The 18,313-nt window shown below is 41.5% G+C and overlaps 1 protein-coding gene across 10 annotated transcripts in view; it reads right to left on the bottom strand.

The window, feature by feature from the left end:
• Window positions 1–2,140: 2,140 nt before the first annotated feature.
• LOC135512916 (guanine nucleotide exchange factor DBS-like) overlaps window positions 2,141–18,313 on the bottom strand; it is a 116,868-nt gene continuing 100,695 nt past the window's right edge. For 5 of the 10 annotated variants that reach the window (XM_064935421.1, XM_064935422.1, XM_064935425.1 and 2 more), the window contains 8 exons: window positions 16,825–16,923; window positions 11,942–12,028; window positions 11,266–11,340; window positions 10,805–10,894; window positions 10,340–10,455; window positions 9,737–9,852; window positions 4,861–4,958; window positions 2,141–4,144 (listed from right to left, as the gene is read on the bottom strand). In XM_064935421.1, coding sequence (XP_064791493.1) covers window positions 4,053–4,144; window positions 4,861–4,958; window positions 9,737–9,852; window positions 10,340–10,455; window positions 10,805–10,894; window positions 11,266–11,340; window positions 11,942–12,028; window positions 16,825–16,923 — 773 coding nt within the window. In that variant the 3' untranslated portion in view covers window positions 2,141–4,052. The remainder of the gene's footprint in view (window positions 4,145–4,860; window positions 4,959–9,736; window positions 9,853–10,339; window positions 10,456–10,804; window positions 10,895–11,265; window positions 11,341–11,941; window positions 12,029–16,824; window positions 16,924–18,313) is intronic. The other 5 variants (XM_064935423.1, XM_064935426.1, XM_064935428.1 and 2 more) reach the window with 5 other exon arrangements.

The raw sequence follows: 18,313 nt of genomic DNA, 5'->3' as shown, positions 1-18,313 counted from the left end.
GTTGACCAAAATAATGAAGATAGTAGCCTGCCCTATTGCTGAGAACCTACCAATAACCTACCACATGTCAACTGTTACAGTGCTGTTAATGAGTATTGCATAAAGCTTCAAGTTCCTCACAGTACACACTGACAATCTGTAATGGTCCACCCTCACAGACAGTGTGGTGAAGAAGGCGCAACTCAGGAGGCTGAAGAAATTTGGCTTGGCCCCTAAGACCCTCACAAACTTTTACAGATGCACAATTGAGAGAATCCTGTCGAGCTGTATTGCCAACTGGTACAGCAACTCCACCATCCGCAACTGCAGGGCTCTCCAGAGGGTGGTGCGGTCTGCCCAACGCATCCCCAGGGGCACACTGCCTGCCCTCCCGACATCTGCAGCACCCAATGTCACAGGAAGGCCAAAAAGATAATCAAGGACATCAACCACCCCAGCCACGGCCTGTTCTCCCAGCTACCACCAGGAAGGAGAGGTCAATACATGTGCACCAAAGCTGGGACATAAAGACTGAAAAACAGCTTCTATCTCAAGGCCATCAGACTGTTAAATAGCCATCACTAGCCGGCTATCGCCTGGTTATTCACTGGACATTAGAAGATGCTGCCCTATATACATAGACATGGAATCACTGGTCACTTTAATAGTGGGACACTAGCCACTTTAATAATGTTTATATACTGCTTCACTAATTTTATATTTATATACTGTATTCTATTCTACTGTATTTTAGTCAATGCCACTCTGACATTGCTCATCCTAATATTTATATATTTCTTAATTCCATTCTTTTACTTTTAGATTTGTATGTATTGTTGTGAATTGGTAGATACTACTGCACTGTTGGAGCTAGGAACACAAGCATTTTGCTACACCTGCAATAACATCTGCAAAATATATTTATGACCAATAACATTTGACTTGAGAAAGGTGCATTGTACATTCACAAGTGAGATAGGCTAGCACATAATTTATTCCTCTCCCCTGTTTCTAGGCTTACATGAAGAGGAGTGTGGAGCAACAAGACAGCGTCAACCTACGGTTTTCATTTCAGTCCCTCTCAGGCAAATCAACTTTCTCAGACTTGCACCCAGACAAGGCTTCAAGACAAAATACCGATAGTACATGCCTACCTCTTTGAACTGGCCAAGATTCCCTGGTGTCATCACTGAGAGTTTGTTCCTGGGGCCGATGCTCATGATTAATTCCTCCCAGCAGGCCCTTCTGGCTGCGGTGCAGAGTTTGTCTTCACAGAGCCTCTGGAAACCTGCACCAAGCTTGGAGGACAAAGTGATGAGTGCAAGCAAGCCCCTTTCCTCCTTTCCTTTTTTTCCTCAAGTCCCAGCTTCTGTATGCCTGTCACATCTCCAGCTCTTTGTGTCAACTCCTCTCTCCACCTGTATTCCCATATGTAACTTGAAAGACATTGTACAACAAAGCCTTTCCTTGCCCTCCACCCCCTGCCATTGTCATTCCCTGTACCACACTCAATTTCTACCACAGTGATTGGCTGTGATGGACTAAATGTTCACATTGCAGTGATAAGTACCTTTATGAAAAGGTCCAGGACACTGCACAATAGTTTTTTTGGAACACTTTATTGAAGTGGAGCTAGTGCTAAGATATGCCCTAGTAGTGTATATGCCAATGGAAATTAAACGATAGTGAAAGGCAATGCAAAACGACATGAAATGTACATCTATATGATACTCACCAGCAAGGAAATTTGGCCTACGAAGAAGATCACATCTTTTAAACTTTTAATCCAAAAATATGTTGCATAAGAGTTAAGTAAATAAATCTGTTGATGCACTTAGAGTGGCAGGTTTAGGTTAATGTTTTTGGTGATAATGATTGATTCTGAGAGAAAGAATATACGTTTTTAGACATAATTTTCAAGTGCTATAAATAATGCTGTTTTGATCATGTCTTTCTTGCAACTGGTGCCAGAGACTAGATGTCTTGAGCATTTAAAACTTTCGGTGCTTGTTTTTAAAATATAATTTCATCTCAGGAGAAGAAAGCAGATAAACATTTAGTACCAGTCACCAACTGAGGGAATTACAATTATGTACTGGGCTGGCTGTATTCTGCTACCTGAAACCCCATTGATTACTGACAAAAGAGCAGAAATAAATAATGGCTTTCAAGACACATGTATTTCATCATATACTTTACAGAAAAAATAATTTACACATCACTTAGATGGCATGGTTCATAAAAACAGTCACAGATTTATTCTGATTTCACCTTAAATAATGACATTTCATTTTAACACAGCCTTAAATCATCACAATTGAGTCAAAAGCCTGTCTAAAAAGGCAGCTACTTTGTGGGAATTCATTGCCTTTTGACTGAATTTCATAACGTCTTAGATATTTTTTTGCAAAGGTCCAGACCTCTTCTTCACATTCCATCACCAGGATTTACCACACTGCATCTAGAGTTTCCTCTGTCTTCAGTCCCTTTGAGAACGTGCTGATAACTTTCAGCGTCTTCCAATTCTTAAAACACCCCAAATTGTTAAAACACTGTTGAAATGTTCCCTGACGGTCATATTCAGAGAAGATCTAATCACATTGAGATGATGCGACAAGTTAATTGAATACTATGTTGTTGTAGTGAGAAAAAAAAATTGGATCTCAATGACTAACCTGGATATAAAAGTCAAATAAATAAATACAAAAATGTTTGCAGTAGCAATACAGCTTTTTGAGGCTCTTTATATTACAAGATTGCTATACTGTGGCCGTAGACAATCTCAGGTATGTTATATAATATCTGGGGCATTCAACGCCATTCTATGGCTTAGAAACACTGATATTGATTCAAAAGTCAGATGATAAACTGTTGAAGGATCATATGAGTCATATCACTGATGGCTCTTAGCTAGTTCCTAAATATGCATAATAGTAAAACATTATATATTGGGAACATAGCGTATAGCAATAAATATTCTGTACAGTAAAATTTGAATATTTTCATTACAATCATAGTGCATTGTTAGAATAAGTTCAATGCTATGTTCAATGCTTGTAATCATAATCAACCATAATATGCTATTTCATGGGTGAATTCACTACATTCCAACCAGGACATACAGTAAATTTGAGATGAATCCAATGGGGAGGCACAAGCCAGAATCTGAAAGAAGATGGCATGAATACTTAAATAATGATCAGATGAGAATTGAGATTTATAGAATAGTTATACACAGATTTTACACGAGTGAAAAAAAAGAAATATATAACATGTATGTACATAAGATGAAGTAAAGAGCTATTTATTTTGTTCAGGGAATAGAATAATATCTCTTGCAAAATGAGAAATCCCTCAGTTATTTATAAAACAACTGAACGGGCAAGGAACTCAGCAGGACGAAACAAAGTTTGAAGAAATTTAAACTTTAAGGAATTTTAAAAAGGTAAGAATACAATCAAGCTTGTCTCCAATTAAGTCTATAGATCAAACACATTCCCCTCAATGGAAAGATCTCCAGTTTCCATGGTGGTACTTCCTGGCCCACTGTGTTCAGGATGACCCTCCTCACAAAAGATTACCTGGGGTGTATTCATTATGCCTATTCTGTTGCAAAACGTTTTCCAACAAAAACTAAAGTTTCTATTGGGCAAATTCAGTTAATTCCCTACCCATTTCATTCTGTTTGTTTCTGTTTGGTTCTTAAACAGTAAACGGTTTCCGTTGAAAGACGTAATGAATACACCCTTGATTAGGCCACAGGAGGGAGTGTGGTGTGCATCAAAGGCAAGTCAGAATATCTTTGAGAGCACAAATCAAGTACAGGGTTTGACACATGGCGAAATGGTGGTAAAAGTTATTTTCTTTAATCTCAGTAGCTGAGCCGAGCAAAAGTCTTATTTTCAGTGTAGCTTAGCAACAACAGAGGGCACCTACACCACTATTGACTTGACTTCAGACTTGCCTTTTCTCTGTCTGAGCACAGCAGCTGAAATTGCTCCCCCACTTTGAAGCTTGACCAAGTTGGGCTAACAGCATGTTCCAGAAGTTCATGGCCAAATGGTCCATCATGCTTATCTACTTTCCTGAGATACATCTCCCCACGTACTGGTTTCATTGTCCTCTGAGTCAGACAGAGCTGCTGTGCACATGTCACTGAAGATATCTGGAATGTAAAAAAAAAAAGAAGAATTAAAGACGCAAACTCACATACATGGGAGTTAGGATCTAACATTATGGAGGCCAAGCAACAGGCGTGAAGGGAGTGGTGATTCTTAAGATTCAAACATCACCATCAGTCTTTTTAGATGGGGGTTGCATAGAATGGATACAATGACTGACCAAACAATGCAGTTTTAATAGCAGAGTAAAGAAGGACACGATGGTGAAACAATATTGATTAAGATCAATACCAGTGAAGAGTGCTTCTATTAAACTTTATAGTAGTACAAACCAGTATGCTGCTGGAATGTGGCTTATAAATGGTTTCAAGTGGGGAAGATCTGAGCAAAAATGTCAACTACCCAAGCAAAGAACAGAAGATGGCATTCCTCTCAGTGCAGACAAGAGCTTGAGAGAGCACTTGTTTAAAGGACAGAGCTCCAAGACAACAAGACAAGCAAGGCTGTGAACTGAACATTTCAAGGGAAGGCTGAGGTGAGAGAGGGAGGGGAGAGAGAGATCATGCTGCAATGGATGACATCATGCTTTGCTTGTTCACCTCTCAGGCAAAAGCTTTACCGTTAGAGTCCACCCAAGCACGCACCCCGCCCAATCCCCCAGCACTGAATCAAACTACCACTTTGAGCTAGGGTGAGTGTTTTCTTGCAATGCCAGGAATAACTCATAATTTTATAGTGGATGTGGATTAGTCAGAAATACCAGTAGTGTTACAGTATGAGTGACCTCCTTCTGCTGCTGTCTGAAGTACACTGGGCGGTACCAGACCTGTCTTCTGAGTAATAAGATTCTTGACTAGCCTAAAACATGAAAGAGAATGTAGGCTTTAATGGAAAGGCTGGTGTAGGACCTTATGCTGGAATAGAAGTGATCAGAGAGTGACTAGGTGTTGGATTACTGCCACTGGCAGTGGGGAGAGCTGACGGGGCCCTGGGAGTGTACAATCTCACGTATTTATAGGCATAGTATTTGATCAGGAGTTCTCTCTATGATCTTGTCTGCGAACTGTCAAGTCCAAAGTTTCAGATTTTGACACCCTGCTTCGTGTGATGGAAAGCTTGTGTATTCATTGGTTATGCTGCTGCTTCCGACAGTTGATTCTGTCCAAAGCCTCTGTACTGCTTCATATATGCATTCCAATCCTCCCAGCATTCTGTCTGTACACTCTGTACACTCTGCAGCTCTGCCTAGCAGAACAAGCACTCTCTGGCCTTGGCCTGATGCAAACCACCCACATGAAGGGACTTAAAAAGGTGCACTGGCCCCATTTCTCATGTATTTAGTATTTATTAGGATCCCCCATCAGCTACAGGATTGAAACAATTACATCACAACAAAAAAACAGCCTATATCATAAATAAAACAATACATCATATTGCATTATTACTCTATTATTAGACATGTACAATATAAAATATAACATTTTAAAGTGTGTGTGCGTATACGTGTGTGTGTCTCTCTTCAAAGTACACGTCATAAGGTGATGTTTTATCAGGGTTTTTTTTTTTATCAGATTTTACTGCTCGCTTAAGTTACTTGATGTGGAAGAGAGTTCCATGTAGTCATAGTACAGTGCCTTTCCCAGAGTCTGTTCTGGACTTTGGGACTGAAGAGACCCCACTTGGGAGGTCTTGTGGGGTATGTATGGGGGTCTGAGCTGTGTGTTAGCTGTTTGAACAGACAATTTGGTGCTTTCAACATGCCACTACCTCTCACAAAGACAAGTAGTGATGCAGTCAATCTTTCCTCTACTTTGAACCAGGAGAGATTGACAAGCATGTTACTGATATTAGCCCTCGATGTACATTTAAGGGCCAGCTGTGCTGCTTTGTTCAGGGTAAACTGTAATTTGCCTATGTCTTTTTTTGTGACACAACCATATAACTGGGTGATAGTCCAGGTGTGATAAAATTATGGCCTGTAGGACTTGTTTTGTTGCTTGTGATGTCAAGAAAGCAGAGCTTTACAGACAGACCTGTCCCAATCTTAGCTACCTTGCATCAATATGTTCTGACCATGTTAGTTTACAATCTTGGGTTACACCTAGCAGTTCGGTCTTCTCAACTTGCTCAATTGACACATTATTCACTACAAGATTTAGCGAATCATTTGTCCTAAATTCAATGCTTTTAGTTTTGGATATATTAAGGATTAGCTTATTACTAGCCACCCATTCTAAAACTGACTGCAGCTCTTTAAGTGTTGCAGTGATTTCACTTGCTGTGGTAGCTGGCATGTATAATGTTGAGTCATCACACAGGCTTTACTCAAGACTAGTGGTAGGTCATTAGTAAAAATAGAAAAAAGTAAGGGTCCAAGAAAGACCGCTACCTTGTGGTATCCCAACTCTACCTGGTTTACGTTAGAGGAGCTTCCATTACAAAACACCCTCTGTGTTCTGTTAGATACTGTAGGTAACTCTCATTCAATGATATGGCAGAGGATGTTAAGCCATAACACATACGTTTTTTTCAGCAGCAGATTACAATCGATAATGTCAAAAGCTGCACTGAAGTCTAACATACAGCTACCACAAAATTCTTATTACAAATTTCTTTCTGCCAATCATCAATAATTTGTGTCAGTGTTGAGTACGCTTCCCTATATGCGTGCTGAAAGTCAGTTGTTAATTTGTTTACTTTGAAATAGCATTGTACTGTATCTGGTCAAATAACTTCTTCCAAAAGTTGCCTAAAGGTCAGTAGCAGGCTGATGGGTCAGCTGTTTGAGCCAGTAAAGGGTGCTTTGCTATTCTTGGGTAGAGGCATTACTTGTGCTTCCCTCAAGGCCTGAGGGCACACACTGTCCTGTAGGTCAAGATTGAAGAGATGGAAAATAGTGGTAATATAGTCCGTTACCATCCTCAGTAATTTTCCATCAAAGTTGTCAGTACCAGGTGGTTTGCCATTTTTGATAGACAGCAATAATTGTTACACCCCTTCCACACTCACTTTAAAGAATTCAAAATAACAATGCTTGTCTTTCATAATTTGGTCAATTATTAAGGGATATGAAGGTTCAGAGTTTGCTAATCTTGCCAATGAAAACGTAATTCAAGTAGTTGGCAATATCAGAGAGTTTGTGATGAATAAGCCATCTGATTAAATGAAGGATGGAGCTGAGTTTGCCTTTTTGACAAAAATGTAATTTAAGCTGGTCCAAGGCTTTTTAATCATCCTTTATATCTTTTATCTTTGTTTCATTGTACAACTTCTTCTTCTTTTTGTTTAGTTCACTCGTATGATTTCTCAATTTGCCAATCGGCTTTGGAGCCAGACTTTCGCCTCATCCCTCTCAACCATAAAATGTTTTAATTCCTCATCAGTCCACTGGGTGCATGCTTATCAGTAAATTGAAGAAGCAATTTCATAAATGTGTAAATTCTGGCAGCTGGTTGCTCCTCAATACACACAGACCAGCAAATATTCTTTACATCTTCAACATAGGAATCACTACAAAACCTCTCGTATGATCTCTTATAAACTATTTTAGGCCCAGTCTTTGAAACTGGTTTTTCTAGATATGGCTACTATACTATGATCACTACATTCGATGGGTGTGGATACTGCTTTAGAGCATATTTCTACAGCATTAGTAAAGATGTGATCAATACACATGGAAGATTTCATTCATATATACCCTGGTAGGTTGAATAATAACCTGAACCAGATCGCAGGCACTGGTTACAGTCTGAAGCTTTTTTTTGAGTGGACAGCTTGAAGAAAATGAGTCAATATTTAGGTCACCCAGAAAATATACCTCCCTGTTGATATCATATACACTCTGTTGATATCACATACACTATCAAGCACTTCACACATTATCAAGATACTGACTGTTAGCACTCAGTGGTGTAAAGCAATTTTCCACAAGAATAGGCTTTAGTTGAAGCGGGTGAACCTGAAGCCATAATACTTCAACAGCATGATATGAGATCCTCTGTAAGCTCTACAGGAATATGACTCAATGTATACAGTAACACCTCCCCCATTAGCATTCCTGTCTCTTCTGTAGATGTTATAACCATGTATTGCTACCATTGTGTCAAATTAATTATCCAAGTGAGTTTCAGCGATAGCAAGGAAATGAATGTTATCTGATGTTAGTAAGTTATTGATTTCATGAACCTTGTTTCTCAGGCTACATATGTTATTGTGGGCAATTTTTGCCCTTTTCTGGGTTGCTTATTTGCGCTGATAGTGCAAGGTGAACTGCTCCCAATGGGCTTCCTACTAGGGTCAATTGTCTCAGTGCTAACAGTATAATTCAGGTTTATAGGCACATGATTACTGATGACAAAAGCTGTCAGATTGACATAGGTATTCAGGGGAGTGAGAGAAACATACATTAAGTTACATTGACCGTACTACCATTTCTACAGGAAGTGATTTGCTTTCCATGTCCTCTGTTGTTGATTACCACAGAGAGGACTGGAGCATTAATATACCCTGGCTGTCAGTCTCTAAAACAGTTTGCAATGTTGCTGGAGATAATCTTGGAACCCCTGCAGTTAGGGTGAATCCTCTCTCTTTTACAGAGTGCTGGTTGCTCCCACAGGAAATCAAAATGGTCACAAAAGGAGACATTCTTGTTCTTGCAAAGTTCCTGTTGACAGCATTTGTAAATATGCTGTCAACAGTGAGTAGGCTGGGGACGTACTGAAGCCTACGTGTGGATGCTAGGTGTGAAGCTGACACCTTATCCGTGGCATGGACAGACAGGTGCACCCGCTCCTGGGAGCACTGTGCTAACATCAATGCAAATGGTGGACCAGATTTCAGTTAGTCAGAACTATCATACACAAAGAGAGTTGTGCAGAGTTTTAAAAACTTCTGTACAGTACATGTTGACTTCCATCTATGAAAAAAAATAATTATTCATTTAAATGACTGCTGAAAAGGAGAGGGTTGTGTGAGACGTTTTAGTGCCAGAACCCAAAGATGCAAATGATGGGAGATGGTTTTAAAATATGAAATATGCATGAGGTGATGAAATATGAGCATATTCAAAGCATTTTTAAGTGCAGCTTTAATCTAATGGAGTATTAGTCACCCCAAAATGCACTGCGAAAGCTCGTGTGATACCACAATCCCTCTCTCATCCACTCTGGCTTGCAATGGATTCTGGAGGCTATTACTGTGAGAAGGTAATAACCACTCCTCATAGTGGTGGGATGAATCGAACAGACGGATATATTATTCATTTAGGCATTGTGTTTTAATTTCCACTGTGATATACAGACCTACTCAACATTTATGCTTTAATATCCTGAATGCCTCATTGAAATAATTTTACAATTAATTAATTTTTAATATAAAACTACACAGCAATAACTGTTCGTCCCAAGGGAACCCAGGAACAACATTGTTATTTGTTATAAATTTTTACAAACACAGTTTTAAATCAGAGAAGAGATAGAGATGGGCAGTGTGTGAATACAGTGCAGGAACAATGACTAATATGATTGTGCTTTATCCTGATGAGTTGGGTCCCTCTTACTACGGCAGGAGAATTGGTTTCTCTCTGGGACTCTCATAGTGTTCAATGGATAGAGAAGGTGGGTGCAACCATCACTCACCAGTGGCCATTCTCTGCCTCATCCAGGAACTGTACTAAATCTCCTGACTCCAGAGACAGGTCCTGCGCTGTCCTCGACTCGTACGTCAACTGGACACGGAAGCGATCATTGTCCCCCTAAGAGCAGGGAGAGAATGGAGGAGGAGGGTGATTTAGAGGAGGTGCCCTATCCTAGTAGTTGTGGGTTGTCTTTGCATGTGCTGGTGTGTAACTTGTGTGTGTGTCATGTGACGTGTGTCTGTCTCCACCCATCTATTCTATGTGTGTGTACAGCATGTCCATCTGTCAGTCTCATGTTGGACTCAGGGAGCATTATTCTCAGTGTGGTAGAGTTGTGAAGCAGGCCCTCCATTAAAACAGATCTCCGGCTCTCATACATCAGAAAGATTGTAATGGAAGGAGAAATCCGGAGGCTCTGGGGAGACCCACACTAGGCTATTTTGTCTTTTAAATGTCAAGTCGTCAGCCCGCGTTAACAAGATGGGTGATGGTGGGAAATAATTAAGCAGAGAGGATTTATTTCCAGGGGTTTGAAAGGATTTAAGAGGAGCAACAAGATGGAAGGGATGAAGTTACCTGTCAGGATTTATTCAACATTACTTACATTTTTATTACTGGACTGGTCCTCACCATCCGAAGAGTTGGAGAGCTCCTCTGCACTCGAATGGATGGTTTCAAAGTCCTCTGTGTCCATTGAAGGCAAACAACGTTGGGTCCAGCCTAGAGAAAAAGAGCACACAGAAAGAAGACAAGGTCTTGTTAACCCTTCAGTTGACTAGTATAAGTGAACACGTTCGTTTTAAGACATGGCATTACACATCCACTGCAAATGTACCCTTTACACATAAGCATTGAACATTCTGAAACATTTATTCTGACAGTCAAAGAAGGTATGAAGAAGTTGGAAATATCAACAACAAAAAAAAACACAATGCAAGAAACCAATCGAAAAGGTGTCACATACAACAAGACACTCAGTGGCAAAAAAAGACGAAAAAATGTTTAACCAAAACCAGCAAAATGAGAAAAGATAAATAGGTCATAGCGTGACTTTCCATCAGTAGATTACCTGGTTGAGAAGTGGACCTAGGCACAGCTGAATCAGTGCTTGTGGTGCCTTTGTGTCTGCTCACAGCAGGGATAGCACTGCGTAATGTATCTGGGAGGAAATTAGCTCTTTACAGACCACTGGGATGCCATTTTACATCACATTGCAGGAAATTGATATACGCATTCAGAAATAAATTAAGGAGCCATCATCGCTCCACAGCCACACTGACTCATTACCAACAACATGGCACTGCTAATGTGAAGTCATCTTGTTCAGCACTTTTTGTGCCAAACTAATACATATACCATGCATCACATTGAATCACAACAGAGCAGGCAAAACACACACCCACACATGAACACAGACACGCATGCAAGCACACATGCACACGTCACCTCACTAAAATGCAAAGCCGTCCCCATTAACAAAGACGGCTGACCATGCACAGATCCACAGCATACTGCTACAGCTATAGCTACCTTCATAACCGAATGGTGTTGGATCACTCTTTATCTCATGCCTTTTGGTCTTTTTAACATGAGTTGAAGGAGGACCTGTCAGGGGCAATGAATGCATAGTGGAAGCGTTAGTGGAAAATTAGATCTATTGAGACAGTCAAGCAAAATCCATTTTATTGTACATTCTCAGTTTTCATTGATCATAAATTATTGAAATACTTGATTATTAGGAAGAAGAAAGGAGGGAAATATTGGCAAAATTAAGTTCTCATCTAAATTCCACAACAATTGCACATGCTTTACAGCTCTGAATGTCACCCCACATTCCAAATGTCAGCTTATCAAAATTTACATTTGATTACTATGGTTTCTCAACAACAAAAAATGTTCCTTTTTGTTTCATTTCTGAGAAAGACATCATCTCATCATTCATCATCTCATCAATATCATGAGATTCATAGATGGGTAGGACTTGTCAATAAAAAAAAAAATATTTTCATTACCTTAGCTGACTCCTACTCTCTACATCTCTAGCTCTCTCTCCCTTCCCTCTCTCTCTCTCTCTCTCTCTCTCTCTCTCTCTCTCAAAGAGCCCCCTCACTAACCGGTCTGTACCTGCTCTCAGACACTTTCAAAAGTTTGATGGCGACGGAAGGAGAGATAAAAAGAAAGCGAAAGACCCCATGCAATCAGGTACCTTTTGTGCGTCTGGTGGCGGAGACACTGATAGAGGAGGCTAAAGAGAAGCGGCGCGTGACATCTGTCACCTTAGATGGAGGATCGGCTGTGAAAGGCAGGGCAGGGTTAGCAATTAGCTGGGCAGAAGAATATGAGGGAGGGAGAGAGGGATGGATGGCACAGGAAGGCACAGAGAAGCATTTTAATGGCAAGGCTAAATGAGCACATTGCTTTGAGGAGTTCTACCTTTTCTCTGGATTGACTTCTGATTTGATACAAGACTTGGTGATAACTGTCACTGTTGATTCCTCACTAAACACTGTCCAGCTTAAATGTATAGTGTGACATTTTAACAATTAAGCCCTTTTTTCTACTTACCCAGAGTCAGATGACCTCATGGAGTGTATTTTTGTGTCTCTTTATGCAGTTTGAAGGAAGTAGAAGCATGCTAGCTGTTCCTTTAGACTTCCAGTCATTGCGTTAATGATAGTTAGCAATGGCTCCAGACCTTCAACTTCCTTCAAAACAGCATGCAGAGACTTAATTGCCAAAATGGCACGCTATCCCTTCAAGATTATTAATTTCTCTTAGTTGTATCAAATTAGTGAGTTCAAACAGGCAGGCGGTTGACTGTGGGACTGAGAAACATGCAATGAATGGAGGAGACACGAGGAAGTGCAGAAAGATGAAGACAAATCGTGGACATTGCGGGCGGGTGGCGGCATCCTCACAGGCGCATATTAGAAACCAATTATTTTTTATATTTTTTATTTCACCTTTATTTAACCAGGTAGGCCAGTTGAGAACAAGTTCTCATTTACAACTGCGACCTGGCCAAGATAAACCAAAGCAGTGCTACAAAAACAATAACACAGAGTTACACATGGGATAAACAAACATACAGTCAATAACACAATAGAAAAATCTGTATAGTGTGAGCAGATGAAGTAAGGAGCAGTGGAGGTTCTAGACCATTTCGACTGGGGGGGCCAAACTGGGGCCAGTTGTACTGATAGGAGGGGCCAGTTACATTAGACGTTATTGTTGTCATATTGTTTTCTTCACTGTATTGCATTAGCAGGCAAAAGATCATGTTCCCCGTTGCCACTGTCTAATAAAGGATGTAAAAAAAGAACGACAGCAAAAATTAGATACACCACATTTAGGGGGACCACAAGGGGTTCCAAAATTGTTGTCACAGGTGCACTGGCTCCCCCCCAGAACCGCTAGTGGTAAGGAGGTAAGGCAATACATAGGCCAATAGTAGCGAAGTAATTACAATTTAGCAATTTACACTGGAGTGATATATGTGCAGATGGGAATGTGCAAGTAGAAATACTGGCGTGCAAAAGAGCACAAAAACAATAACAAATATGGGGATAAAGTAGGTAGTTGGATGGATGGGCTATTTACAGATGAGCTGTTTACAGCTGCAGTGATCGGTAAGCTGCTCTGACAGCTGATGCTTAAAGTTAGTGAGGGAAATATAAGTCTCCAACTTCAGTGATTTTTGCAATTCGTTCCGGTCATCGGCAGCAGAGAACTGGAAGGAAAGGCAGCCAAAGGAGGTGTTGGCTTTGGGGATGACCAGTGAAATATACCTGCTGGAGCACGAGCTACGGGTGGGTGTTGCTATAGTGAGCAGTGAGCTGAGATAAGGCGGAGCTTTACCTAGCAAAGACTTATAGATGACCTGGAGTCAGTGGGTTTGGTGACGAATATGTAGCAAGGACCAGCCAACGAGAGTATCCAGGTCGCAGTGGTGGGTAGTATATGGGGCTTTGGTGACAAAATGGATGGCACTGTGATAGACTGCATCCAATTTGCTGAGTAGAGTGTTGGAAGCTATTTTGTAAATGACATCGCCAAAGTCAAGGATCGGTAGGATAGTCAGTTTTACGAGGGTATGTTTGGCAGCATGAGTGAGAGGCTTTGTTAGGGAATAGGAAGCCAATTCTAGATTTAACTTTGGATTGGAGATGCTTAATATGAGTCTGGAAGGAGAGTTTACAGTCTGGCCAGACACCTAGGTATTTATAGTTGTCGACATATTCTAAGTTGGAACCGTCCAGAGTAGTGATGCTAGTCGGGTGGGAGGGGTAGCGATCGGTTGAAGAACATGCATTTCGTTTTACTTTCATTTAAGAGCAATTGAAGGCCACGGAAGGAGTGTTGTATGGCGTTGAAGCTCGTTTGGAGGTTTGTTAACACAGAGTCCAAAGAAGGGCCAGATGTATACAGAATGGTGTCGTCTGCGTAGAGGTGGATCAAAGAATCACCCGCAGCAAGAACGACATCATTGATATATACAGAAAAAAGGGTCGGCCCGAGAATTTAATCCTGTGGCACCCCCATTGAGACTGTCAGAGCTCTCGACAACAGGCCCTCCGATTTGACACACTGAACTCTATTTGAGAAGTAGTTAGTGAACCAGGCGAGGCAGTCATTAGAGAAACCAAGGCTGTTGAGTCTGCCGATAAGAATGCGGTGATTGACAGAGTCAAAAGCCTTGGCCAGGTCGATGAAGACAGCTGCTCCTACTGTATTTTATCGATGGCGGTCATGATATCATTTAGGATGGGTATGGGCGGGGTGGGGTATGGTAACAAGATGAAATCTATCGACAACTCAAGTTCACAGCGAGGCATTACCTCGGCGGGCCAATAAGTACAAAAACATCACCCCCTCAGTGTCAATTTCTCTTCAGCTAGCCTGCTCTGCATCATGAATGGAGCCAACTACACAGTATTAGATTATCACCATACAAATGACGACATATTATGTACAGTAATGTTATTGCCCACTTACAAACCACAAGACCCCTGTAATAGCACCAAAGTGGTAAGTAAATAATAATAAAATAAACCTCTCCCTGTTCAATTGGTTTGTTTAACTAAAAGAAATCTCATGTTTGTTGTAGAATATAATCAGATGTAGCTAATCAGGCTATCAGTATTGTTATTAAGGATGTATTTTGTGGAGAAGAACCTTGAATCAAACCATCCTCTTAAAAAAATGTTAATACACTTTTGAATGTCAAAAGCATTACAGGCTGACATTTACTAAGGCTACCTGTCTGCAAATTTAGCCTTCATGCATTTTCATTGCCTGGATGCCAAGGTTGTTCCATAGTCTTGAAAATGTGAAATCCCTTTGTTCTCGAGACATACTAGGATTTGGAAAATTCTAATCAAATCAAACGTTATCGGTCACATGCTTCGTAAACTACAGGTGTAGACTAAGGGTGAAATGCTTACTGACAGGTTCAACAATCCCCAACAATGCAGAGTTAAAAGATAAAAAATAATGACAAGAAATAAATACACAGTGAATAACAATAACAAGAAGAATAACTATATAACTAATAACTATATACTATGGCTCTATACAGTGAGTACCAGTACTGAGTCGATGTGCAGGGGTACGAGGTAATTGAGGTAGCTACCTACATACACTCAGTGAGTGACATGGCCGTGGTTCTCTAAAATGCAGGAAGACATACATCGAGGCATTCAGTCAGTATTCGATCGAACGTTAGAAGGGGAAAAATTTGCGACCTAAGCAACTTTGATAGTGGTATGATCGTCAGTGCCAGGCGTGCCGGTTTCAGTATCTCAGGTACGGCCAGCCTCCTGTGCTTTTCACACAGGACAGTGTCTAGGGTTTACAGAGAAAAACAAAAAACATCCAGTAAGCGGAATTCCTGTGGACGAAAACAGCTCGTTGATGAGAGGTCGAAGGAGAATGGCAAGAATCGTGCAAGCTAACAGGCGGTCCATAAACAAGCAAATAATGGCATGTGGTATGCAAAACAGCATTTCAGAACGCTCAACTCGTCGGTCCTTGTCACGGATAGGCTATTGCAACAGATGACCACATAGGGTTCCAATCCTATCAGCTAAAAACAAGAAGAAGCAGCTCCAGTGGGCAGGCGACCACCAACACTGGACAATTGAGGAAGGGTCCGACAAATTCCAGTTCCTGTTGGGTCATGCTGATTTGATGTAAGCAGCATGAGTCTATGGCCCCATCCTGCTTGGTGTCAACAGTACAGGCTCGTGGCGGTGGTATAATAGTGTGGGGAATGTTTTCCTGGCACACATTAGGTCCCTTGATACCAATTGAGCAATGTTTCCATTCCCCAAAGAATTCAGTCTGTTCTGGAGGCAAAGGAGGGTCCGACCCGGTACTCGATGGGTGTATCTAATAAACTGGCCACTGCGTATATATATATAGGGATAAAGTGACTAGGCAACAGGAGAGATAATAGATTGATCTGTAGCAGCAGCGTATGTGGAGCAGGAGCATACGTGGTGTTTGTGTGTGTGTTATCAGTATGCATGTGTGTGCATATGTGTATGTGGGAGTATGTAATGTGTGCATGTGTGTGTTGGGTTGTCGGTGTAAGTATGTGTGAGTGTGTGGGTAGAGTCTAGTGTGTGTGCATAGTCAGTGCAAAAAAGGGGCAAATGCAGGTAGTCTGGGTAACCACTTGATTAGCTATTTAGCAATATTGTTGAGCAGTCTCATTGCTTGGGGGTAGAAGCTGTTTAAGGTCCTGTTGGTTCCAGACTTGGTGCACTGGTACCACTTGCCATGCGGTAGGAGAGAGGACAGTCTATGGCTTAGGTGGCTGGAGTCTGACAATATTTGTGCCTTCCTCTGACTCCTCCTGACATAATTTACATACACTAGCTCTCTGCTCTAAGCGAAAACACCAGTGTGTATTAGTAGCACTGCCTGCGGCACGAGGACATAGAGAGTAGCAGGCTAAGGATAATGACTAACAAAGAGAATGAATGAGAGTAGGTGAAGTTGTATACAACACAATGAGTGGGACCTCTTCAAAGAGGGGATGAGAACAGGGTGAGCAGGTCAGTGGAGATGTCATGGCTTCTTTACCTGAGGGAAGAGACCTTCTATTGGAGAGGCCCTGCAAGGTGAAGCGCTTTCTAGCGAGAGCAGCATTGTGGTCAGGGTTATTAGTTGCAGAAGCCTCAGCTAGGAAGGGAAAGGGAGAGGAAAACGGTAAAGGAGAAAGCAGAAGCAGAGGGTAGAGAGAAAGCCAGAGGGACGACTTTGTAAGAGTAATGGATACCATGACAATCCTGGACATTATGGAGACCCCTATTCAACCACCTACACTTGGGTTCGCATGAAAACTGATTCAAAGATCAGGGGTAGATCAACCTAAACCTATTTCTGAAAATATATTCAAATTGTCACAAGTTTGAAGAGTGCTGACAAGGTTGTAAAAAATTATGTTTGTAAGATTATGTTGGAGACAGATGGTCCTTAATGATGGCTTTATTCTAGATCTTTCTCATCTCCACTAAACGGGTCTCTCTCTGGTCTAATCACAATGCTGACAGAGCTCTGAGATGCATAATAAGTTTGCCATGGAATTTCCTGGAGACTTTCACCATATGACAAACCTGATCCATGATTTACCCCTCTATGTTCCATCAACACAACCTGCATAAGGAAGAGAAGAGTCCTCCACAATCATGCTGGAACTGCAACGGTATAAGAATTTAGACACCTGCCGATGCCAAAACTAGAAGACAATTTTACACTTTTTCAAAATGGACAGCTTGTCTTGGAGAGTGTGTGATTTCAAGGACACTTGAACTACCTGCCCTGGAGGACCGCTCAAAATGTCCATATTATCATGTACATAATTATCACCTTCTGATTGTGAGAACACAGAATAATCACAACTTCCAGGTTCATCTCTTCTCACACCTCTGTCAAAGCTGCCAAACAGAGAGATGTCAACACAGCTGCTGCTTCTGTCCTCTGAGGTTACTCTGGCCTTCTGGAGATCTTGAGATTAGAAAATAAATCAGAGCTTTTGGACAACTATGAGAGAGAATACAGTAGACTGACTAAGCTGGCCCTCTAGCTGTGGCACTAGAGATTCTGGGTTCGAGTCCAGGCTTTGTTGCAGCCGGCCGCGACCGGGAGACCCAAGGGGCGGCGCACAATTGGCCCAGTGTCGTCCGGGTTAGGGGAGTGTTTGGCCGGCAGGGATGTCCTTGTCCCATCGCGCACTAGCGACTCCTGTGGCGGGCCAGGCGCAGTGCACACTGACACCTCGCCAGGTGTACGGTGTTTCCTCCGACACATTGGTGGGGCTTCCAGGTTAAGCGGGCGTTGTGTCAAGAAGCAGTGCGGCTTGGCTGTGTTGTGTTTCGGAGGATGCACGACTCTCGACCTTCGCCTCTTCCGAGTTGCAGTGATGAGACAATTGGATACCACAAAATTGGGGAGAAAAGCGGGGTGGAATTTATTTATTTTAAATAAAGAATGGGAAAGCCTGTCATCCGACTATTTGAGCGTGGTATATATTGTACCGTTGGCAGAATCTAACAGCTCGTCAGAGACTGGG

This window comes from Oncorhynchus masou, chromosome 24, assembly GCF_036934945.1.
Source record: "Oncorhynchus masou masou isolate Uvic2021 chromosome 24, UVic_Omas_1.1, whole genome shotgun sequence".
Classification (NCBI taxonomy): domain Eukaryota; kingdom Metazoa; phylum Chordata; class Actinopteri; order Salmoniformes; family Salmonidae; genus Oncorhynchus; species Oncorhynchus masou.
The sequence above is the reverse complement of the archived record's forward strand: the minus strand, read 5'-3'. Positions and strand labels throughout refer to the sequence as shown.